The sequence below is a fragment of the Carcharhinus amblyrhynchos genome, chromosome 4 (assembly GCF_965287045.1).
Source record: "Carcharhinus amblyrhynchos chromosome 4, sCarAmb.v2.hapA, whole genome shotgun sequence".
NCBI lineage: Eukaryota > Metazoa > Chordata > Chondrichthyes > Carcharhiniformes > Carcharhinidae > Carcharhinus > Carcharhinus amblyrhynchos.
Window position 1 is genome coordinate 28,195,443 of NC_137327.1, and position 26,032 is coordinate 28,221,474.

At 42.7% G+C, this 26,032-nt stretch overlaps 1 protein-coding gene across 1 annotated transcript in view; it reads left to right on the forward strand.

Moving 5' to 3' along the window:
• Positions 1-26,032, forward strand: part of cep89 (centrosomal protein 89) — a 118,597-nt gene that overhangs the window by 14,387 nt on the left and 78,178 nt on the right. The window contains exons 3-7 of the mRNA XM_080186909.1: positions 5,875-6,048; positions 9,844-10,054; positions 19,118-19,220; positions 21,868-21,893; positions 25,077-25,131. Of these exons, the coding sequence (XP_080043035.1) occupies positions 5,875-6,048; positions 9,844-10,054; positions 19,118-19,220; positions 21,868-21,893; positions 25,077-25,131 (569 nt within the window). The remainder of the gene's footprint in view (positions 1-5,874; positions 6,049-9,843; positions 10,055-19,117; positions 19,221-21,867; positions 21,894-25,076; positions 25,132-26,032) is intronic.

Below are 26,032 nucleotides of genomic sequence, written 5' to 3' on the forward strand. Positions count from 1 at the left end.
ACACATTGTCAGCCACTTTAGGACTTGAACAGCAGGTTAGGTGTAGGTGTAGACAGCGGGCAGCGTCGGAGCGGGCAGTGGAGTGAGAGGGAAGCAGAGTGAGCTATTAGGGCTTAATATCAAAAAGGGCTTGAAGGAAAAAAGGCCAGGTGAGTTCGTTTGAAAAACAAGGGAAAAAAAATTTTTTTTCAAAACTACTACAGTGATTAATGGAGGGGCATGTGATGTGTGGTTTCTGTATGATGTGGGAACTGGTGGACTCCAGGGTCCATCCCAGTGACCATGTCTGCAGTAAGTGCAGGTTGCTGGAGGAGCTCCAGCTCAAGGTGGATGAGCTGGCCTCTGAGCTACAGACACTGAGGCTCATCAGGGGGAGAGAGGGTGCCATTGTCAATGGGGTGCAAGAGACATCCACCCCCCCTAGACTGGCTAACTCTAAGGGTCAGGAACAAGAGGGGGCTGCTGGGAGGAGGAAGGGGGGTGAGGAGCGGAGGAAGGAGAGTGGGGAGAGGAGGAAGGAGGGTGGGGAGCGGAGGCCTCAGCCTCTTAATCTGCATAACAGGTTTGAGGTTCTTGCTTCCGGTCTGGAAGAGGACGAGGCAGGTGAGGTTGGTGAGCAAACTGCACACGGTACAGTGATGCAGCAGGACATAGGCAAAGAGAAGGGGAAAAGGAACGTAGTAGTGATTGGGGATAGTGGGGTGAAGGGTATTGACACTGTCCTTTGTCGCAATGACAAAGTGCACAGAAGGGTGTGTTGTCTGCCTGGTGCTCGGGTCCGGGATGTCGCAGCTGGGCTGCAGAGGAACCTGGAGTGGGAGGGTGAGAATCTGGTCGTTGTAGTACATGTGGGTGCTGGTGACGTAAGCAAAATGCGGACTGAGGATCTGGGGAGGGAGTATGAAAAGCTGGGAATGGAATTAAAAAGTAGAACCGAAAAGGTGGTCATCTCTGGGCTACTGCCTGAACCGAGTGCGGACGGGCATAAGGTTGACAGGATTAAGGAAGTGAATGGGTGGCTCAGGGATTGGTGTGGGAGGAATGGGTTTGAATTTATGGGGCATTGGCACCAGTATTGGGGTAGGTGGGACCTGTTCGGGTGGGATGGGGTTGGTCTGAACCGTGCTGGGACCAGAGTGCTGGCGAATCGAGTAAAGAGGACTGTAGACAGGGCTTTAAACTAATTAGGCGGGGGGAGGGTGCGAGGGTAGGTGACATTACGAGGTCTAAAGTTAAGGAGAGGGTACAGGTAAGGGAAGAGGCCGAGGATGTCCCAATAATAGAGGGAGTAGGGGGCGTGAGTATGGTTGGTGGCGTTACGGCAAATAGGGTCCAGGTGAAGGCTGGGATGAAAGCGCTTTATCTGAATGCACGAAGCATTCGGAATAAAGTGGATGAGCTGGTGGCGCAGATCGACACAAATGGATACGATCTGGTGGCCATTACAGAGACGTGGCTGCAAGGTGACAGGGACTGGGAGCTGAATGTACAGGGCTATCAAGTGTTTAGGAAGGATAGGCAGGAGGGAAAAGGGGGGGGGGTGTAGCTCTGCTGATTAAGGATAGCATCAAGGTGGTAGCAAGGGATGATATTGGAGCCAAGGAGCAGAAAGTAGAATCGTTGTGGGTGGAGATTAGGAACAGCAAAGGGAGGAAGACGCTGGTGGGTGTCGTCTATAGGCCCCCAAATAATGATCTGGAGGTGGGGCGGGCTGTTAACGCACAAATAAGTGCGGCGTGCAGGAATGGGACGGCCGTAGTTATGGGGGATTTCAATCTGCATATTGATTGGTTGACCCATGTTGGACGCAGTGGGCTCGAGGAGGAGTTCTTGGAATGCTGCCGGGATAGTTTCCTGGAACAGTGCGTGTTGGAGCCGACGAGGGAGACAGCTATCTTGGATCTCGTGCTATGTAATGAGGCGGGTAGAATTAGGGACCTTGCGGTGAAGGATTCTCTTGGGGAGAGTGATCATTGTATGGTGGAGTTTCTGGTGCAGATGGAGGAGGAGAAAGTGGGTTCCCGGACACGCGTACTTTGTTTGAATAGAGGGGAGTACGGTAGGATGAGAGAAGAATTGGCGAATGTTGACTGGGGGAGTGCGTTGGAGGGAGGGTCTGCTGAGGAGCAGTGGAGGATCTTTAAGGAGATCTTTCTTGGTGCTCAGCGGAAATTTATTCCGATGGTCAAAAAGGACAGTAGGAGGAGAGCTAATAAGCCGTGGATAACGAAGGAGGTGAAGGAAAGTGTTAAATTAAAAGCGGAGGAATTTAGAGTAGCTAAGAGTAGTGGGCGAGAAGAGGATTGGGAGAGGTTTAAATGTCAACAAAGATTGACAAAGAAGTTGATAAAGAAGGGTAGGAGAAACTATGAAGCTGGGCTAGTGCTTAATATAAAAAAGACAGCAAGAGTTTTTATAAATATATAAAAAGGAAGATGCTGGCTAGGGTGAACGTTGGTCCTTTAGAGGATGAGAAAGGGGACCTAGTGGTAGGGGATGGGGATATGGCTAAGGTCTTGAATAACTTTTTTGTTTCTGTCTTCACGGAGGAGGACGTGAATAATTTGCCGGGTGTTAGTGATGGAAAGGTGGTAGGACTGGAGGGTCTTAATGACATTACTGTTACTAGAGAGGCGGTGCTCGACAGACTGGAGGGGCTGATTGTGGACAAGTCCCCAGGACCGGATGGAATGCATCCGAGGGTGCTGAAAGAAATGGCGGAGGTGATAGTGGATGCCTTGGTGGTTATTTTCCAGACGTCGCTGGATTCCGGGGAAGTGCCGGAAGATTGGAAAACGGCTAATGTTACGCCGTTGTTTAAGAAGGGTGCCAGGCAAAAGGCGGGGAATTATAGGCCGGTTAGTTTAACGTCTGTGGTAGGTAAAATGTTAGAATCCGTCATTAAGGAGGAAATTGCGAGGCATCTTGAAGGCAATTGCTTGATAGAGCAGACGCAGCATGGTTTCATTAAAGGGAAGTCGTGTCTGACAAATTTACTGGAGTTCTATGAGGATGTGTCCAGGGCGGTGGATAGAGGAGAGCCGGTGGATGTGGTCTTTCTGGATTTTCAGAAGGCGTTTGACAAAGTACCTCACAAGAGGTTATTGCAGAAGGTCGAGGGACATGGAGTTGGGGGTAGGGTGTTAGTGTGGATAGAGGATTGGTTGTCAAATAGGAGGCAGAGAGTGGGGGTCAACGGGTGGTATTCGGATTGGCGGATGGTGACTAGTGGAGTGCCCCAGGGGTCGGTGCTGGGGCCTCAGCTTTTTACCATTTATATAGATGATCTGGAGGAGGGAACCGAGCGTAGGGTGTCGAAATTTGCTGATGACACCAAGATTGGGGGAACGGCAAATTGTGCGGAGGGTGTGGAGAGTCTGCAGAAGGATCTAGATAGGCTGGGCGAATGGGCCAGGAAATGGCAAATGGAATTTAATGTTGGCAAGTGTGAGGTGGTCCACTTTGGTAGGAATAATGGTAGGAAGGACTATTACTTACGGGGCGAAAAACTGCAGCAGGCGACGGTGCAGAGGGACCTCGGGGTCCTTGTGCATGAGTCGCAAAAACCCAGCTTGCAGGTGCAGCAGGTGGTCAGGAAGGCGAATGGGATGCTGGCCTTCATAGCGAGGGGGATTGAATATAAAAGTAGGGAGGTCTTGCTGCGGCTGTATAGGGCATTGGTGAGGCCGCAGCTGGAGTACTGTGTGCAGTTTTGGGCGCCGCACCTGCGCAAAGGTATTTTGGCCGTGTAGGGAGTGCAGAGGAGGTTTACTAGGCTGATACCGGAGTTGAGGGGCTTGAGCTATGAGGAGAGGCTGAATAAACTGGGCTTGTACTCGTTAGAGTTTAGAAGAATGAGGGGAGATCTCATTGAGACATATAAGATGATGACTGGGATGGATAGGATAGAGGTGGAGAGACTCTTCCCGCTCAAAAAAGACAGTAGGACTAGGGGGCACAGCCTCAAGATAAAGGGGGGGCGGTTTAGAACGGAGTTGAGGAGGAACTTCTTCACTCAAAGGGTGGTGAATCTCTGGAATTCTCTGCCCGTTGAAGTGGTGGAGGCTGCCTCGCTAAATATTTTTAAGATGCGGGTTGATGGGTTTTTGATAAGAGAGGGGATTAAGGGTTATGGGGAGAGGGCGGGAAGGTGGAACTGAGCCACGACAGATCAGCCATGATCTTATTGAATGGCGGGGCAGGCTCGAAGGGCTAGATGGCCTACTCCTCCTATTTCTTATGTTCTTATGTTTATATGCTCTGTCTGAGGCCAGAACTCTCCATTCACCTGAAGAAGAGGGAAACCCCTCGAAAACTAGTGAGTTTACTATCAAATAAATCGGTTGGACTAAAACCTGGTGTTGTCAGACTTTTTACTGTGTCTAATAGTAAGCAGAGAGTTGGTATCAATGGGTGCTATTCTGATTGGCAGTTGGTGACTAGTGGAGTGCCGCAGAGATCGGTGCTGGGGCCTCAGCTATTTACCATTTATATAGATGATCTGGAGGCGGGGGCTGAGTGTAGGGTGATGAAATTTGCTGACGACACGAAGATGAGTGGAAAAGCAAATTGTGTGGAGGGTGTGGAAAGTCTGCAGAGGGATCTGGATAGGCTAAGTGAGTGGGCGTGGACCTGGCAGATGGAGTATAATGTTAGCAAGCGTGAGGTTATCCACTTTGGCAGAAATAATAGTAGGAGGGATTACTATTTAAAGGGTGTAAAGCTGCAGCATGCTACAGTGCAGAGGGACCTGGGGGTCCTTGTGCATGAGTCGCAAAAACCCAGTCTGCAGGTGCAGCAGGCAATCAAGAAGGCGAATGGAATGCTGGCCTTTATAATGAGGGGGTCGAATATAAAAGTAGGGAGGTCTTGCTGCAACTGTACAGGGTACTGGTGAGGCCACAGCTGGAGTACTGTGTGCAGTTTTGGTTGTCGCACTTGCGCAAGGATATATTGGCCTTGGAGGGAGTGCAGAGGAGGTTCACTAGGCTGATACCGGAGATGAGGGGGTTGGACTATGAAAAGAGACTAAATAGACTAGGTCTGTACTCGTTGGAGTTTAGAAGGATGAGGGGGGATCTCATAGAGACGTATAAGATAATGAAAGGGATGGATAGGGTAGAGAATCCCTGCATTGCAGGAGGCCATTTGGCCCATTGAGTCTGCACCAACTCTCCAAGAGAGCATCCGCCTTGCCCTATCCCCATAATCTCATACGTTTATCATGGCTAGTATATCTAACCTGCACATATTTAGTCACTAAAGGCAATTTAGCATGGCCAGTCCAGCTAACCTGCACACCTTTGGACTGTGGAGGAAACTGGAGCACCTGGAGAAAACCCATGAGCCATGGGGAAAATGTGCAAACTCCACACAGTCACCCAAGGTTGGAATTGAACCCAGATCCCTTGATGCTGTGAGGTATCAGTGCTAACCACTGGCTCTTTTAACAAATGTAAGGTGTTGGAGTTCTGCAAAAGAGAACAGAATTCTGGTAGAGAGAGATAAGTATTAGTGGAACTTCACTATTAATTCTGAATCAATAATTGTTTGTTCTATATTGGATCCTCAGTGTAAGAAAATACAGGAAATCACTTCTAGAGGGTGTTTTGAAGGATAGTAGCATTGGGATTGGTAAACACAATTGTCATTATCATCTGTTGTGCTGCAAAGCTGGAAAGACTTCTTTGAAGAATAGAAATCTGAGAACAAAATGTGCAAGATTTCAGTTTGCAAAATGCATGAACTTATGGAGCAAAATAATGCAATATTTGGCTAAACTCAATATCAAAATCTTAGAATTATCTTCTCTGAAATTTTTTCGACTGTTCATGTAGTATTTCTGTTGTAAATTGAATTTATTTACTATTTCAGATCAGCATTGGCAGCAGTGATTTTAACTTCTTGCTTGACTGGTCGTACAGTTGCCATTCCTCAACCACATTTGACAGGGCTTCGTCAGAGGTCCTATTCTGAAAGTGATGGAACACATTCAGATCAAAGGAGCTTTCTTGAACCTTATGCCACTGTAGCTGATCTGGAATTAAGGTACAGTACATTTAATTCATAGCATCTTGATTGACTGGTTTATTCCATACAATTGTTACAGTCTTTCTGAAGAGAGATAAGTAATATTTGTTTGAGTAATTATCAACACAAAATTTCCCCAATTCTTTATCTTCTTTGTCTTTTCAGATTAAAATTGATCTCTCAGTCATGTCTATTCAATCCCACCAATGTGTTGAAGGATAAACATCCTCTTTTGTGTCGTGCCTTATAATTGTTGCTAGTTTTCACTTTATATGCACTATACTGAACTGTTTCTACTGATTTGTTAATTGCTAAATACTTGGAAGCTCTTTGTTCCAAAACTAGCTTAATCTTGCAAAGTGTCAAGATATACATATCCTGGGTCTCTGTTGTCAGGTAAGTATTTGCATTGTTTGTCAATATTGAGCAATACTTGACTGCTTACCCATTGAAGAGGTCAGAATATCTGGTGGAAGAGCAGTGTGCTGGGGTAAGCTGTTCTGGATTTCCTCCAGGAATTACTAGATAACTTCTCTCAAAGGCCCCCTGCTGCTGCTGCAAGCATTGTTTTGAAAATAAGTTTAAGTTCTTTTTGAAGGATTCAGAACATAATTCTGTCTGAATCCCCAGATAGTCTGACCAGGAACTGATCTTTCTTTTGACTGAGTAGCAAGGGATGCAGGAACTTGCCACCTTTTGCTTCAAAGGCTTTTTAAAGGACAGGTGATACATTTTTTCTTTAAGACTGCGCATTAATTGTGAGATTCACTGGGCCATGTTCTTTTTTTTGTAATTTTTTGAGCAGAGATGTTTCCTATGGAGTGTTGGCAAAATAATCAAAATACTTTAAGGATGGTACCAAGAGTGTACAAGCCAGCAATACACACCATACAAATGAAATGCATACATTATTGGTCATTGATGTTAAATCAAGAACTGTTCAATTTGAAGAAGTCTGTTGTCCATTTTGGTTCAGTGCTGAAATGTCTGTTTGTTAATGATATAATGATATGGATGTACCAAGCTCGTTGGATTCCATGAAAAGTCCTTATAATGAAAGTGCTAATTATTATCAAGTCCTGTTACTCTAATGATTTGGAATATATCATAAGCCAAAGCTTTGAATCACTTTGTTGTCCTGTTTTAATATTTGTTATCTATCTACATGTACTTGTGCATAATTTTAATCTAATTCACCTGGCAGGAAATTGACAATTGGGCTGATTTTACATTTTGTATAAATTTACCTGCATTAAATTTAATAGAAAATAAAAGATAAGTGCCTGGTCCAATTCTGTCAGTTTATCATCGTGTGGGTTAGGTTAAAATATGAACAAGGAGCAGAAGTAGGCCTTTCAGCACCTTGAACCAGTTCCACCATTTAATAAGATCATGGCTGATCTGATGGTAACTTCAAATGTGCATCCCACTTACTCTAGATAATATATTACCCCTAACTTACCAAAAATCTCCACCTCTGCTATAAAAATATTCAAACACTTTGCTTCTATCGCCTTTTCAGGAAGTGAATTCTAAGATTCGCCACCCTCTGAGAGGGAAAAAAACCCCTCATCCCCATTTAAAATGGATGGTCCCTTACTTGTAAAGTGACCCCTAGTTCTAGATTCTCCCACAAAAGGAAGCATCCTTTCCACACCCACCATGTCAAGACCCCTGAGAATCCTAAGTTTCAATCAAGTCACCTTCTATTACCCTTAATGCCAGCAGATATAAGCTTAGCCTGTCCAACCTTTCCTCATAAGACAGCTTACAGCTCTAAACTGCTCCCAATGCATTTACATTCTCCCAAAAGTAAGGTGACAATACTGTACACAATGTGGTTTCACTAGTGCATTATACAACTGAAGCATAACCTTCCTGTTTTTGTATTCAATTAACCCCACAAATTATAATAAGAACTAGGAGCAGTCCTCGAGCCTGCTCCACCATTCAGTAAGGTCATGGCTGATCTTTTCGTAGATTCAGCTCCACTTACCCACCCGCTCACCATAACCCGTAATTCCTTTACTGTTCAAAAATGTATCTATCCTTGCCTTAAAAACATTCAATGAGGTAGCCTCAACGGCTTCACTGGGCAGGGAATTCCACAGATTCATAACCCTTTGAAGAAATCCCCCCTCAACTCAGTCCTAAATCTGCTCCCCCTTATTTTGAGGCCATGCCCCCAGTTCTAGTTTCACCCACCAGTGGAAACAACTTTCCTGCTATCTTATCTATTCCCTCCATAACTTTATATGTTTCTATAAGATCTCCCCTCATTCTTCTGAATCCCAATGAGTATAGTCCCGTCTACTCAGTCTCTCCTCATAAGCCAACCCACTCAACTCCAGAATCAACCTAATGAATCTCCTCTGCATTCCTTTACAGAGACGTATAAGATAATGAAGGGGATGGATAGGGTAGAGGTAGAGATTCTCCCCAGTTAGAAAGGATAGCAGGACAAGAGGACACAGCCTCAAGATAAGGGGTGGGGGGGGCAGTTTAGATCGGAGTTGAGGAGGAATTTCTTCACTCGAAGGGTGGTGAATCTCTGGAATTCTCTGCCCGTTGAAGTGGTGGAGGCTACCTCGCTAAATATATTTAAGTCACGGGTAGATAGGTTTTTGATAGACAGGGAAATTAAGGGTTATGGGGAGAAAGCGGGAAAGTGGAACTGATCCACTTCAGATCAGCCATGATCTTATTGAATGGCGGGGCAGGCTCGAAGGGCTAGATGGCCTACTCCTGCTCCTATTTCTTATGTTCTTATGCCCCTTCCAGTGCCAGTATATTCTTTCTCAAGTAAAGAGACCAAAACTGTACACAGTACTCCAGGTGTGGCCTCATCAGCACCTTATATAGCTGCAACATAACCTTGCTGTTTTTAAACTCCATCCCTCTAGCAATGAAGGACAAAATTCCATTTGTCTTAATTACCTGCTGCGCCTGCAAACCAACTCCTTGTGATTCTTGCACAAGGACACCCAGGTCCCTCTGCACAGCAGCTTGCCACAATTTCTTACCATTTAATTAATAGTCCATTTTGCTGTTGTTCCTACCAAAATGGATGACCTCACAATAACCAACATTGTATTCCATCTGCCATAATATTCTCTTAGCTATCCTAATTATTACTGTACCTGCGTACTAGCCTTTATGATTCATGCACTAGGCCTCAATTCTGGCCTTGGATCATGTCTGTGTGGAGCTTGCGCATTCTCCCTGTCTGTATGGGTTTCATCCTGGTGCTCCAGTTTCCCCTCACACTCGAAAGATGTATGGGTTAGGTTCATTGATCATGCTGAATTGATCCTTCGTATTGGGGGGACTAGCAGGGTAAATACAGGCTAAAGGGGATAGGGCCTGGGTGGGAATGGCTCAATGGGACAAATGGTTTCCTTCTACACGCTAAGGATTCTATAATATTCCACTTTTTTATTCTTCCAATCAAAATAAACAATTTTACAATTTCCTGCATTATACTCGATTTCAATTCTTGATTCCAGTTCTTCTGTTTGTGAAATTAAGTACCTTAAATCTTTTCATATGGAAACTATTTCCTGATGTCTCTTCACAGATGCTGCCAGACCTGCTGCTGAGTTTTCCCAGCACTTTCTGTTTTTATTTGATTTCCAGCATTTGCTTTTACCTTAAAACTGCCACACACTTGTGAATAAGAAATATTGGTGTAGAATTCATTTTTGCATGTTATTTTGCTACAAGTTATTTCTTTCTAGATCTGTTAAGTAGATTTTGAACAGTTATGGAAGATCTTACTGGTTTCTGTCATTGAATGACTTTCCCTTTGAAAAGGAATGAAAGGGAAAGCACTATTAGGGGCAGGCCTCAATTACCACTGCCTTCTGATTCTGAGGAAGAATATCATGAAGAAGAAGAAGATGATGACCTAGATATGGAGCAGTTGACCAATAAAGCAGTTGAATCACATTACTATGTTCTAGAAAAAGAAGAGGAAGTACAAAATAAAGAGCCCATGTATGCTATTCCTCACAAGGAGAAACAGGTCAGTGTTTATATTTGATATATTGTATTTAAAATATGTTGTGAAAAATCAGTATTCTTTTCATGGCAAGTATGGTTTTATATCAATATATGAATTCAATACTGTTATACAACTTTTAGTTTAGATATGGAACAACCTAAAATATCAAGATGAAATGTAAATCTGAAGAGTTTCATAGTGAATCCTGCTGTTGCCATACCTTATCCCTTTATGTCCAAGGGACACTCACCAGAGTATATCTGATGCACAGTGTTATGACCAGGTGAGAAGAGGTGAACTGGTTCTCCTCTATTAATCCTCTTTGGTCCAACAAATATTTAAGTTTCTTTCACGACGATATGCCCTTTCCAAATCCAAAGATAATTAACTATTTAAACTGTGAGCATTAAGGAGCCAATTAAATTATGTTCTCTCGAATCAAAGCACAAATTTATTAACCGCTAAACCTAAGGAAAAAACATGTGCGCACATATCAGAAATGAGGGAAGTTAGAATCCAATAAAAAGATTAAAAATAAGAACATAAGAAATAGGAGCAGGAGTAGGCCATCTAGCCCTTCGAGCCTGCCCCGCCATTCAATAAGATCATGGCTGATCTGTTGTGGCTCAGTTCCACTTTCCCGCCCTCTCCCCATAACCCTTAATCCCCTCTCTTATCAAGAACCCATCAACCCGCTTCTTAAAAATATTTAGCGAGGCAGCCTCCACCACTTCAACGGGCAGAGAATTCCAGAGATTCACCACCCTTTGAGTGAAGAAGTTCCTCCTCAACTCCGTTCTAAACCGCCTCCCCTTTATCTTGAGGCTGTGCCCCCTAGTCCTACTGTCTTTTTTGAGCGGGAAGAGTCTCTCCACCTCTATCCTATCCATCCCATTCATCATCTTATACGTCTCAATGAGATCTCCCCTCATTCTTCTAAACTCTAGTGAGTACAAGCCTAGTTTATTCAGCCTCTCCTCATAGCTCAAGCCCCTCAACTCCGGTATCAGCCTAGTAAACCTCCTCTGCACTCCCTCCAGGGCCAAAATATCCTTGCGCAGGTGCGGCGCCCAAAACTGCACACAGTACTCCAGCTGCGGCCTCACCAATGCCCTATACAGCTGCAGCAAGACCTCCCTACTTTTATATTCAATCCCCCTCGCTATGAAGGCCAGCATCCCATTCGCCTTCCTGACCACCTGCTGCACCTGCAAGCTGGGTTTTTGCGACTCATGCACAAGGACCCCGAGGTCCCTCTGCACCGTCGCCTGCTGCAGTTTTTCGCCACGTAAGTAATAGTCCTTCCGACCATTATTCCTACCAAAGTGGACCACCTCACACTTGCCAACATTAAATTCCATTTGCCATTTCCTGGCCCATTCACCCAGCCTATCTAGATCCTTCTGCAGACTCTCCACACCCTCCGCACAATTTGCCGTTCCCCCAATCTTGGTGTCATCAGCAAATTTCGACACCCTACGCTCGGTTCCCTCCTCCAGATCATCTATATAAATGGTAAATAGCTGAGGCCCCAGCACCGACCCCTGGGGCACCCCACTAGTCACCAACCGCCAATCCGAATAGCACCCATTGACCCCCACTCTCTGCCTCCTATTTGACAACCAATCCTCTATCCACGCTAACACCCTACCGCCAACTCCGTGTCCCCTGACCTTCTGCAATAACCTCTTGTGAGGTACCTTGTCAAACGCCTTCTGAAAATCCAGAAAGACCACATCCACCGGCTCTCCTCTATCCACTGCCCTAGACACATCCTCATAGAACTCCAGTAAATTTGTCAGACACGACTTCCCTTTAATGAAACCGTGTTGCGTCCGCCCTATCAAGCAATTCCCTTCAAGATGCCTGGCAATTTCCTCCTTAATGACGGATTCTAACATTTTACCTACCACAGACGTTAAACTAACTGGCCTATAATTCCCCGCCTTTTGCCTGGCACCCTTCTTAAACAACGGCGTAACATTAGCCGTTTTCCAATCTTCCGGCACTTCCCCGGAATCCAGCGACGTCTGGAAAATAACCACCAAGGCATCCACTATCACCTCCGCCATTTCTTTCAGAACCCTCGGATGCATTCCATCCGGTCCTGGGGACTTGTCCACAATCAGCCCCTCCAGTCTGTCGAGCACCACCTCTCTAGTAACAGTAATGTCATTAAGACCCTCCATTCCTAACACCTTTCCATCGCTAACACCCGGCAAATTATTCACGTCCTCCTCCGTGAAGACAGAAACAAAAAAGTTATTCAAGACCTTAGCCATATCCCCATCCCCTACCACTAGGTCCCCTTTCTCATCCTCTAAAGGACCAACGTTCACCCTAGCCAGCCTCTTCCTTTTTATATATTTATAAAAGCTCTTGCTATCCTTTTTTATATTAAGTGCTAGCCCAGCCTCATAGCTTCTCCTACCCTCCTTTATCAACTTCTTTGTCAATCTTTGTTGACATTTAAACCTTTCCCAATCCTCTTCTCGCCCACTGCTCTTAGCTACTCTAAATTCCTCCGCTTTTAATTTAACAATTTCCTTCACCTCCTTCGTTATCCACGGCTTATTACCTCTCTTCCTACTGTCCTTTTTAACCATCGGAATAAATTTCTGCTGAGCACCAAGAAAGATCTCCTTAAAGATCCTCCACTGCTCCTCAGCAGACCCACCTTCCAACGCACTCCCCCAGTCCACATTCGCCAATTCTTCTCTCATCCTACCATACTCCCCTCTATTCAAACAAAGGACGCGTGTCCGGGAACCCACTTTCTCCTCCTCCATCTGCACCAGAAACTCCACCATACAATGATCACTCTCTCCAAGAGGATCCTTCACCGCAAGGTCCCTAATTCTACCCGCCTCATTACATAGCACCAGATCCAAGATAGCTCGCTCCCTCGTCGGCTCCAACACACACTGTTCAAGGAAATTATCCCGGCAGCAATCCAAGAACAACTCCTCGAGCCCACCTCGTCCAACATGGGTCGACCAATCAATATGCAGATTGAAATCTCCCATAACTACTGCCGTCCCATTCCTGCATGCCGCACTTATTTGCGTGTTAACAGCCCGCCCCACCTCCAGATCATTATTCGGGGGCCTATAGACGACACCCACCAGCGTCTTCCTCCCTTTGCTGTTCCTAATCTCCACCCACAACGATTCCACGTTCTGCTCTTTGGCTCCGATATCACCCCTTGCTACCACCTTGATACTATCCTTAATCAGCAGAGCTACGCCACCCCCTCTTTCCTCCTGCCTATCCTTCCTAAACACTTGATAGCCCTGTACATTCATCTCCCAGTCCCTGTCACCTTGCAGCCACGTCTCTGTAATGGCCACCAGATCGTATCCATTTGTGTCGATCTGCGCCACCAGCTCATCCACTTTATTCCGAATGCTTCGTGCATTCAGATAAAGCGCTTTCATCCCAGCCTTCACCTGGACCCTATTTGCCGTAATGCCACCAATTGGGACATCCTTGGCCTCTTCCCTTACCTGTACCCTATCCTTAACTTTAGACCTCATAGCGTCACGTACCCTCGCATCCTCCCCCCCCCTAATTAGTTTAAAGCCCTGTCTACAGTCCTCTTTACTCGATTCGCCAACACTCTGGTCCCAGCACGATTCAGACCAACCCCATCCCGCCCGAACAAGTCCCACCTACCCCAATACTGGTGCCAATGCCCCATAAATTCGAACCCATTCCTCCCACACCAATCCCTGAGCCACCCATTCACTTCCTTTATCCTGTCAACCCTACGCCCGTCTGCACTCAGTTCAGGCAGTAGCCCAGAGACGACCACCTTGTCGGTTCTACTTTTTAATTCCATTCCCAGCTTCTCATACTCCCTCCCCAGATCCTCAGTCCGCACTTTGCCTACGTCGCCAGCACCCACATGTACTACAACGACCGGGTTCTCACCCTCCCACTCCAGGTTCCTCTGCAGCCCAGCTGTGACATCCTGTACCCGAGCACCAGGCAAGACAACACACCCTCTGTGCACTTTGTCATTGTGACAAAGGACAGTGTCAATACTCTTCACCCCACTATCTCCAATCACTACTACGTTCCTTTTCCCCTTCTCTTTGCCTATGTCCTGCTGCATCACTGTACCGTGTGCAGTTTGCTCACCAACCTCACCTGCCTTGTCCTCTTCCAGACTGGAAGCAAGAACCTCAAACCTGTTATGCAGATTAAGAGGCTGAGGCCTCCGCTCCTCACCCCCCTTCCTCCTCCCAGCAGCCCCCTTTTGACCCTTAGATTTAGCCAGTCTAGGGGCACCCTCTCTCCCCCTGATGAGCCTCAGTGTCTGTAGCTCAGAGGCCAGCTCATCCACCTTGAGCTGGAGCTCCTCCAGCAACCTGCACTTACTGCAGACATGGTCACTGGGAAGGACCCTGGGGTCCGACAGTTCCCACATCATACAGAAACCACACATCACATGCCCCTCCATTATTCACTGTAATTTTTTATGGGGAAAAAATTTTTTTCCTTGTTTCTTGCTGTAGTAGTTATGAAAAAAATTTTTTTTCCTTGTTTTTTTTCAAACAAACTCACCTGGCCTTTTTTCCTTCAAGCCCTTTTTGATATTAAGCCCTATTAACTCACTCTGCTTCCCGCTCAGACGCTGCCCGCTGTCTACACCAGGCCTCCTTTTAAACCTGGCGCTGATTTAAAGCAGGCTGGTCCACAAATGCCTTTTCACCACACCCTCAGAATTCTTAAAGCAGTAAATACAATAAATAAATGCTTTAAACAGTTCTACAAAGAGTAAAGTGCTTTAAACTTATTTTAAACAGGTTTTTAACAGGTGAGGCAAAGATTTTTAAATGCTGTGGCCAATTGAATTAGCTGGTTTTGTAGATGTGGTCTTATATAGAAGATGTTGCAGTTGTTAGGAGACCTAGGTTTGCTGGTAGGTTTCTAGTAAAGTTGGCTTCTGAATCAAGTAATATACTTGTTTCCAAAAGTGAGAGGCTGAGACAGCTGAGCTTTCAGCCTGTTTTTTTTTTTCTGCTGACAACTTTTTTGCAATCTCTTTCTGCATTGACTACAGCTTAACTTGAAATACTTCATCCAATGCATATTTCCAACTGGTTTTGGGTGGGTCTATCTGTGGCTGCTGTTTCAATATCCAGCGTTTTGACGTCTCTTCCTTAGATAATGACGAGTTGCAATGGATCTTTGAATGATTGGAAATGTCTCTCTGTTCACACCCCACTGAGATGTTTTGTTTGTTTTTCACCAATGCTCTTGTGTAACAAGATGCTAAAAAAGCATAAGAGAGATCTGATTAAATTTACTGGTGAATCTTGCCACTACATGGGATGGTTGAAGCAGATAGTATGGATAAATTTAAGTACAACCTTAATGCAAATTGAGGGAGAACATACTTCAGCATTATAAATTCAATTGAATCCTCTGGTTAAAGTCCAATAATATTGTTACCGCTGAATCTGAAGTGTTTTCTTGGTTTCATGATCCTGGATATGGAGGATGGAGGCGAGGTATTGGGAAGGATAATGTGTCAACTGCACCAAAGACAACAGTGAGTTAACATTTACAAGGAATGCTATTTGTGGTAAGGGTTAGTTCTGTTATAGTGCTCTGACAGTAGTAGAAATCGGATTGGAGAGATTCAAATACAGAGTTGTGGGAAAGGTAATCGTGGAAAAGGGATGTGATGTATACACTCGAGTTTGGGAGAGCAAAGCAAGTTTGGCAGTACAGTGGTAGTTTGCAAGAACTGAGTGAGATGGTAATGACAAAAGGAGAGGAATATTGCTTGAGAAGGAACCATTTAGTGTCAGGGACAGAAAAGTTAATGATATAAACCTTGGATTTAATGGTTAGCTAAATAGACTGGTAAAATAAACATCATATAATTTTTTTTAAGGGTGCATACGTGCAGTAAATGAACATGCAGGAAAAGGTCTTTCTACAACCATAGGGTGGTGCTCTACCTCCACTGTCAAAATATCTGCTGTGACCTGCTTATGTGACAATTGTCTAAGTACATTTCCACAGCACCATTCTTTGTTTGATATCAAAATTCCTAAGATACTATTATCAAAGTCACAATTGAAGTGTGTGTGTGTGTATTTGTGGGGTGGCGGGGGGGTGGTGGTGGGTTAATATCTTTAGGAGATGTTAATGGGGTGTTTTAAAATGGAATTTAGGATGTTCAGCAGGAGTTTCCTTGGACTCAGAAACTTATAAAATTATGTGACATTGCACCATAGTTCAAGTGAGTATTTTAAACTTGCCACTATCCCATCTGAATAAGACCTCACTGATTACAGTTGGTGTTCAGTTTCCTCTGATAAACATTTGACATGGAATTCTTGAGTGGAAAGTTTATTTTCCTCAACTTTGGAAGCTTTCAAACTGACACAATCAGAACATTGGAGGTGTTCAACAACATGTCCAAAGAGGAACCCTATTACCATTCAATGCTGTGACAGCATGCACAGAGAGGTGCCAAGGTCACAGGAGATGATGCCAAATTTAGTTTTTTTTAACATTTCAGTTTTTTTCACTCAAGGTGCTGATGAGCAAATTCCAGAAAGGTAAGATCTGGCACATTAAAATTGAGGTATGAAGTAAAAAAAACTAAAGCAAAGTCAAGGCAGTAATTTGATAATTTTAAAAAATGAGTAATAAATGAAGATAACCATTAGCTGGTGAAAGGGCAAGTGTGTCCTGCTGACTCCCAGTCTCAGGGCGCTCACTCATTCATTCTTACCCATGCCCACTGTGCATGTGGGTGTGAGTATCTGTTGGTGTTTCAGGTGATGGAATGAGAATCCTGAGACAGGGAGTGAGAACCCACTCTCCCACCCTCTCTCTCTCATGCACACACATACACACCAGCAGCCAGTTCCTTCCAACCTCTGCCTAGCAGTCCTTCTGCCCCTTCACCGACCTAGTCTGGCCGTCTCTCTTCTCACTCACAGCACTGCCCGATAGTCTCTCTTTGTCACCAAGGGAAAGATTCAAAGTTGTTAAAAGTTTTTTAAATGTGTTGCCTGAGGTAAGAAGTTTGCCATTTTGTACAGGATGATCAAAAAAATGGCAGAGGTATTTAATAAGTGCCTGGCATTGTTCATCACTAAAACAAAGGACATTGGTAAGGGGATGAAGCTGAAAGTATTTGAGAATGAGATGAACAACATCGTGATGGATGACTGAAGCATTTTCAATGTTTGTTAGTTAAGCTGAAGAAAGATCAAGTGCCGGAGCTTGATGGGATACATCCTAGTTTCCAGAAAAAAGATTCAGGGTAGAAATTGCAGAGGTCCATGAAAATATGTTTCAGGGCTGTCCTTAATGTGAGTGAGTACCTAAGGTTTAGAAAGTTACCCAATGTAGTGCTCACTTTTAAATGGGATATAGAACTCATTTCTTTCATTATTAGAAAGAAAAGAGAGTAAAAACTAAGGGTTTTTTGAGTGGCTGAAGGTGGTTAACAGTGTCTGACAGGGTTCAGTTTTGGAGTCATTTATATTCACCATATCAGTGATTTTGGATATAGGTCGAATGGGATGGTGTCTAAATTTGTGGGTGATACTGAAACAGGAATGCTAATTAACTGCTCAGATTTTAGAAAACTGTCAAGGGATTTTGATAAATTGATGGCATGTAAAATTCGATGTTAATTATTGTGAAATGATAATTTTGATGAAAATAAATAAGAGCAGTAATTATACTCTGAATGGAATTAGGTTAGGTACTATGAAAATGCACAGGGACATGAGATGCAAGTTTACCTTAGGTTTCTAAGAATGGGAGATAAAAGTAGTTGAATTTTATCCCAAGCATATGGAATATAAAAACCAGTAGCTAATGATAAACCTATGTAAATCCTTAATCAGACATCAGGTAGAGATCGTTGATGCAGTTTTGGGCTGCACACCAATGAAGGATATTGAGGCTTTAGAAAGATACAGTGCAGATTAATTTAGTGTGTGCCCAGTATGACATAATACAAATACAAAGAAGGATTTGATAAAGTGGGCCTTATTTTATATGAACAGTACAGATTGTGGAGCAATATATAGAAATGTTTAAAATAATGAAAGAATGGGAACAGGAACTAGGAAGAGACTATTTCCAGTATTTAAGGGGTCTAAGGATGAAGAGCTAATAGATACAAAATTATATGTAGGATATTTAAAACAGCTGATAGGAGAATTGCCTTCATACAGAAAGTTCCATGGCTAGTGAAACTGAAACTACATCAAAATTCAACATTTAATAAGAAAGGGGGTTGAGGAATTATGGGAATAGTGTGTAAATAAACGTTAGATTCATGAGATGCAAACAGCATTAATGCCTCCTGCCAGCGGAAAGATTGATCTATCGTTGGGAGCATTACAATATGATTTTATGCTTGCATGCGTTTTGCGCACCTCCGCCACCAAATCTGCCACAGGTGGGCTGGGAAAATTCTGCCCAAATCCAATGGAATGAGACTTTGCATCTGTTAATGTTAGTTTTAACTTTAACACTGGAGTGGATAAGCCATAATTTCTCTGAAGAGTTTAATATGTGAATATCAAGTTCATCAACATCACACTTTTACTGGTAAAGTGCCATTCTTTGCAACATTTGAAGCAGATTGCAAGCAACTTATTGATTTTTGCATTTAATTGCAAGTGCAATCACTCAAAGTTTGACAATTTTATACTTCAATAATGATGACCACAGTTAGTCTCACCATTGGTTTTACTGTAGTGTGTCCAGTTCTAGCTTGTTGGTAAGAGGTCTGTAGTAGTAAAATGCAATATTACTATAATTAGCCACTTCTGGTAAGAGGAAAGTATTTACATGAAAAATGTTGTAATTTCCATATATTTGCTCAAACTGTTCAGTTTGAAAACCAACCTGCATGTTTGGAGTGCTTCTCTGGAATTTTATTTTACCAAAATGCTGACATTGGGAGGGATGGGCTACATTTGAAACAATATTAGAGCAAAGTCTGAAGTTCTTGAGGTTTTGATGTGATTTTTTTTGAGAAATTAATACTTTGCTGAACCTGGCTGTTCAACTTTTTTTGTGTTATTTATTTAGGATGAAATCCCACTATCTGTGAGCAGTGAACTTACTGACATTTCCTCCTATGATATAGCATCTGTCACTCTGATACATGAACCAAAACATGGACAAGTTAGAGGTAAACAATATTCAATACTTTGTTACTGACTTTGAAACATATTGGACTATTATTTTAGATTTGAGGGTATAAAGCTATTTTAGGTAATAACACAGATACAATGATCTGGTCTGTTTCTTTCTAACTTGTGATAGTCAAACTCGTTTATCAGATTTATCAGAACTATTCCTAAATACTTCATAAACAATAGGTTAGATGAATTAATGCAAATTTACTTCTTAACAATACTGCTTAAACTATGCAAGACCTTTGTTTTATGGCTCTCTGGTGGCCATGGTAGGTGTGATTTGTTCAGTCTGAATTGCACATTCTTGGGGAGATGTGTGTGTATTATATACACAAAAATATTGAATTAGGTAGCTGAGCAGGTTCTGGCATACAAAATTTTTAACATTTCAGGAATTTTTATTTAGACCAAATAAAAATTTTTGCAAACTTGGTCTTTTTAGCCTGTTAAAATTCACCAAGCACCCAACCAAATTTGGGATACTTTATACCCTGATGCAAGTTGCTTGATCATTCTCCATTCATCAGCCACTGTCTCAGGGTGAGATAGTTTACAGTTATGGCTCTTGCTTAACCTAGAGCTTCGTTTTAAAAAGTGTTTTAATTTCATTATTGCTGATCTCAAATCCTACTCCTGTGCCCAACTGCCAGAAGCTTTAGAAGTGTTTTTGTCATGTTTAGATTTAACTATTTCAGCATTCTCCTTGCTGGCCTTCCTCCAATAAGCCCCAATTTACCACATGTAATCTATCCTACACCATGTCCCACTTCTCTCTCATCCCTGTCCTCACACAGCTACATTGACTTTCTGCCCCACTTGAATTTAAATCTTTTATTTTAAATCTGTCTGGCTTTGGCCAGTCCCACCTTTGCAAACTCCTCATGCCCTTCATCTTTCCCCTGTAAGCACTCCATTCCTTTAGCGGCTTTCCCATTCCTTTCACTTCTCCCATCAGTAGGTAAACCTTTATCTTCCTACTCATGCAGTTCTCTCACTAAGCCTCCCCAGGACTCTACCCCCTTTCCTCCTCTTATAAATCTTCTCAAAAGTCATCGCTTCAACCAATCATTTGGTTAGCCCATCAAACCTCTCTCTCCCCGACTTTGTGTTTGTTTGGTAAAAAGCTATATAAATACAAATTGTTGTTGTGACCTACATCAAAGTTCTTTGGATTTGGATAAAGAAGTGGCATTCATACAGGGAGAATTGCCCAACATCTTGTTGATCTAGATGTTTATTTTAACTAGTGATTTTATTTCCAATATACTTTCACATTCTTTCTTGTAATGATTCACAGACACTTACATTTATTGCCAGTCACAGTATTCTTAGTTTCATTTTACAGTGCATTGTGGTAATGCCTTGTAGTGATTCACTTAATTTATATGTGGAATTTGTTTTATTGCTGATAACCATCTCACTTTAAACTATTATTGATTTTCCCTAATGCTCCCATCTGGCTCTTTTGCTAACTCTACCCCCTTAATCTCTCATCTTAACTTGTTAAAATGGAGTTTCTCCCTGGAACTCCTGTCACCTTTTTAGGTCTTGTGAAGTGTTGAATTGCAAGTGTTATATATGTATTTCATTTACAGATCTTCAGGTTTGCATCTTATTGATTATTTATGAAAATAAAGATAGTTTTACTAACAGAAATAGATCTGTGTTAGTAAGGGAATATTCAGCTACTGTACAATTAGATTTTATGTATTAATGTAGACAGGGGAATTAAGGGTTATGGGGAGAAAGCAGGAAAGTGGAACTGACCCTCTTCAGATCAGCCATGATCTTATTGAATGGCGGGGCAGGCTTGAAGGGCTAGATGGCCTACTCCTGCTCCTATTTCTTATGTTCTTACATGCAAAGCATCCATGTGTCAGATAATTGTACTTACGAACAAACTAGAAGCAGTGAATTTCACTTTTACTAATTCTGAGCAGTTTTCTCTGTGCTGGGTTTGGTCTATTTTAGGATAAATGCAACATTTTTCCACAACAGGTTAATTTAAAAAAGTTGATAGCTTTATATTCTGACTGGCAAATTGACACAAAGTAATTTTAATCTAATTGATCACAGATGTTTCTCTTTAGCTAATGAAGTGTACAATGATTTTGTTCCAAATGTTATTAACATCACTGTCGCTGTGCGGTCATTGCATATTGTTAGGATACAGCCACCTACAGAGTAATTACTGACTTTGCAATCAATAACCATTTTGTTTGCAAATTTTCCAGTGTATAGGTCTTTTTAACTGAGATCTGAGAAACTGATTGGCGTTGTTTTGATTTTTTTTCTCATTTTATGCTTCTCTAGACCCTTTTTATTTGCTAAATCAAATTTTTTAAAAAAAACATACTTTAAAACACTTGGCATTGGGTCTGCACTCACTGTCCACAAGCCTTGCTGTTGCTTGTCATGACATGTGGCCATATTATCATTTATAATTGCAAATTGCTATGTCCACATTTCCCACTTAACTAGTGTTATTGCAATCTTTGGCTAGTGGTTGGGGCTGTGGAATGAGTTTATGAACTCTTTCACCTAACTTTATCACCATCTTGTACAAAAAATTGACACTTATCAACTGACCATAGGCAGTTTGTTCAATGATTTTGAAAATCTTCCTTTTTCCTCTTCCAGAACAACATCCAATTCAAATGCCAAAGGTAAGAAAGACAAAAATGTTAACCATTTTATCAGAGGAGGACAATGGTAAGAAATATAAGAAGCCTGCTCGTTCTTTTTTCATTCGAAAACAATTTGCCGCAGGAATCAGAACCTTCTTTGGTTGCTTTCAGTGCAATTTATCCTTTGAGTAAGGAGACCAAAACTATATACAGTAAGCCAGGTGTAGTCTCACCAATGCACTGTACAGTAATCCAACCCCCCTTCAATAAAGGCCCTCATTCCCTTTGCCTTCTTAATTACATGCTGTACTTGCTGATCACATAAGTGTTCTGGTACAAAAGGAGGCCATTTGACCCATTGTGTTTGCACTAGTTCTCCAAATGAGCATTATGACTTAGTGCCATTCTCCTGCTTTTTCCTTGTCCCTTTGCACATTGTTTCTACTCAAATAATCACTTAATGTTCTCTTGAATGGCTCGTTTCAATCTGCCTGCACCACGCTTGCAGGCAGTGAATTTTTTTTCTCACATATTTGCTTCTTTTGCAAATTATTTTATACTGTGCCCACTTGTACTCAATCCTTTTACAGGCACAACCAGTTTCTCACTGACTACTCTTGTCCTGCCCCCTCATGATTTTGAACACCACTATCAAATCTCTTCTCTGTCTTCTCTTCAAGGGGAGCAGTTATGACCTCTCCAATCTATCGTCATAACTGAGCTTTCTCATCCCTGGAACAGTTCTTTGGTAAACCTTTTCTGCACGCTCTCCAATGTGTTCACATCTTTCCTGTAGTGTGATGCCTAGAATTGTACACAATACTCAAGCTACTAAGGTCTAACTGGTGATTTGTGTAAGTTTGGCATAACCTCCTTGTTCTTGTACTCTACGCCCTTATTAATAAGTCCAAGGTACGAGATACTCTCCTTCCCCTGTCCTCCATCTCTCCCCTGACCCCCTTGCAGTTTACAATGCTTCCAGAATTTGTCATATGCAGACTTTGAAAGATCTAGATCAATAACATACATCAGACAAAGCAAGGGTCTCTGTACTGACCTTAAGGAACTCCATGACAAACATCCCAGCAGCCCAAAAACTATTAATTGACAATTATTCTGTTTCCTACTGCGCAGCTAATTTTACATCTGAGAGCTATAACTTTTCTCACAAGGCTGGTGTGTGGCTCTGTATAGATTGTCCATGTGTACTACATTAACATGATTACTGGAATTGACCCTTTCCATTACCTCTTCAAATAACTCCAGCAGGTTATTTAAATGTGATTTCATGATTTCCCCTTCAGAAATCCACGTTGGCTCTTCCTAATCAACTCACATTTTTCCATGTAACTATTAATTCTATACCAAATAATTGCTTCTAGAAGCTGCCTATCACTGAAGTTAAACTGATTGGCCTGTAATTGCTGGGCTTATCCTTAGTTTTTTTGAACAAAGGTGTAATGTTTGCAATTCTCCAGTCCTCTGGCATCTCCCCAAAGTCTAGGGAAGACTGAAAGATTATGCTCAGTGCCCCTGCAATTTTCACTTTTTTTTCATACATGGGACACAGACATTGCTGGCTGGCCAGTAATACAACCACGTGATAATATTATATATTTTTTTATAACTTTCAAACCACACAAGATTGTCATTGGACAATTACATATTCTATAACTGTTGCCGTGTGATGATTTATCAAATAAATATTTTTTGAAGAGCATATACAGACTACTGCAAGGTTGTCGTATGAATGCTCAACTCATTCATATCAAATTCTTTATTATTTAAAATAAAGGTTACCTCACTTAATGTAACATGTTTGAAGAATAATAAAACTCTTAGCAAGTTCTGAGTCAGTGGTTGAAAATTGAGCCAAGCTTTATGGTGATATAGGTGACGTGTTGCTGCTGTAGCATGTAGGGTTCTGTTGGACAGTGTGATTCACAACAGCCACATCTGCAGTTGTTGCCTGCAGTTTGAGGAACTTCATTCCAGAATTGATCATCTGGAGTCCAAGCTTTGAATGCTGCAAAACATCTGGAGTGGCAGTGATGGCATCAATAACCTGGACACTTCTTCCCAGAAGGCGGTCATACCCCTTAGATTAGGTACTTAAAATTTAGTCTGTGGTTAGGAACAAGAAGCTATGACTATTTTTTGAGGCAGGTATGGGAACCCAGAAGGTAGCCCATCCCCAGTTGCCCTTGAGAAGGTGGTGATGAGCTGCTTTCTTGAACCGCTGCAATCTATGTGCTGTTAGGGAGGGATTCCAGGATTTAGACCCAGTGATTGTGAAGGAATAGCGATATATTTCCAAGTCAGGATGGTGAGTGGCTTGGAGGGGAACTTCCTTTAGTTTCTCTGCATACAACTCATCCAGTCCCCTCCAGTACTTGTCAATCCAGTGCTTCCGCCTTTCAATTTTGAATCCTTCCAGTGATGGAGTTTGCTCCTCTGGCAATTTGTCCACACAGGCAAAACAACCTTTGGGATTCTCGTTGTCAACTACAGAAAACAGTATGTACCCCTCACTATGCTGTCCGTCTTCCCCGCCCCTCCAAAAGCTTTGATTAGTTTGGCTATCCTCGCTGCAGTCTCTGCTTTCATCCACACAAGCTGCAAGAACATAAACCTATTGGACAAATGCAAGGGCTGAGGTTCTGCTATTGCTACCTTCTGGGTTCCCATACCTCCCCATCCAGATGTTTTGCAGTCTCCAAAGCTTGGACTCCAGTTGATCAATTCTGGAATGAAGTTCCTCAAACTGCAGGCAAACTACTGCAGATGTGGCTGTTGTGAATCACACTGTCCAACAGAGCCCTACATGCTACAGAAGCAACACATCACCTTTATCACCATAAAGCTCGGCTCAATTTTCAACCTCTGACTCAGAACTTGCTAAGAGTTTTATTATTCTTCAAACATGTTACATGAAATAAGGTAACACTTATTTTAAATAATAAAGAATTTGATATGAATGGGCTGAGCATTCATATGACAACCTTGCAGTAGTCTGTATATGCTTTTCAAAGAATATTTATTTGATAAGTCATTACATGGCAACTGTTATAGAATATGTAATTGTCTAATGACAATCTCTTGTGGTGTGAAAGTTATGAAAAATATATAATATTGTCATGTGGGTGTATTGCAGAGGAAGCAGAACAGATTAAAATGGCTTGTGAAAAGATGTTTTAAAAGCATTATTAATTTTGTTTTCAGGGACAACAAGTAATTGAAAAGGAACAGGCAATTCCAGAGTTCAGCCCAGTGCCAGGTAATGCGATTAGTTAGTGTCTTTTTTTTTCCTTTTAACCCTGGTTTGATCAGTTGTATCAGACAAAGCTTTTTAAGTACAATACCAGAAATTATGCTTTACGTAGATTAGTAATAGAGCATGTTTGTGAAAATAAAAAGAACATGCCGTGTAAATTAATCATAAAACTATAGTATGACATTATAGGCAATCAAACAGGGCAAAGACTGAAATCCGAGCCAGAGGATGGGGACAGGACTACATTGGGTATTTAGGCACTGGGAATGATTTTGTGCTTGACACAGAAAAGAGAAGATGCTGCTTACAAATCAGACAGACTGAGGAATGGCAGGCTGAAAGAGACGTTTACAGAATAAGGAAAGTTAAGATTGGCTGACAGGGTTTGGAGAATAGTTGAAAGGCTAATTTGGAACAAGCTAAAAGGCACAGTCTTACCAATAAAATTTTACATGTCAAAAACCCTGAAAACTGGAATGTTTTATTCATTTGGGTGAGCTGTTCCTTGCAATCTTTCCACACTCTGTCAATTTTTTTGGCAGTTGGGAGATTCATGCTGGTAAGGGATATGTATGGCAGAGTACATGCAAGCCAGGAAGTCAGCTGCAGAGCTCTTGGATGCCATTGTGCAGGCACCTGGATCTCCCAGTACGCTGTGAAACCTTCTGCCACTCCCGACAGCCCCAGCCCCCCGCCCCGCCCTGCCCTGGACATAGGCCCACCCACAGATATTTTCTCGTGCTCGCCCCATCATAGTGTCAGTGTAACTGCCCCACTTCCTCAGTGGTAACACAGGTCGCCGGCATTTGGACACTCCTGATGAGTCCTTTGTCATGCCACCCTCTCCGTGGCACAGCACCCCTCCCCCTCCCCACCCACCCCTTCATATCACGCTTTGCCCCTG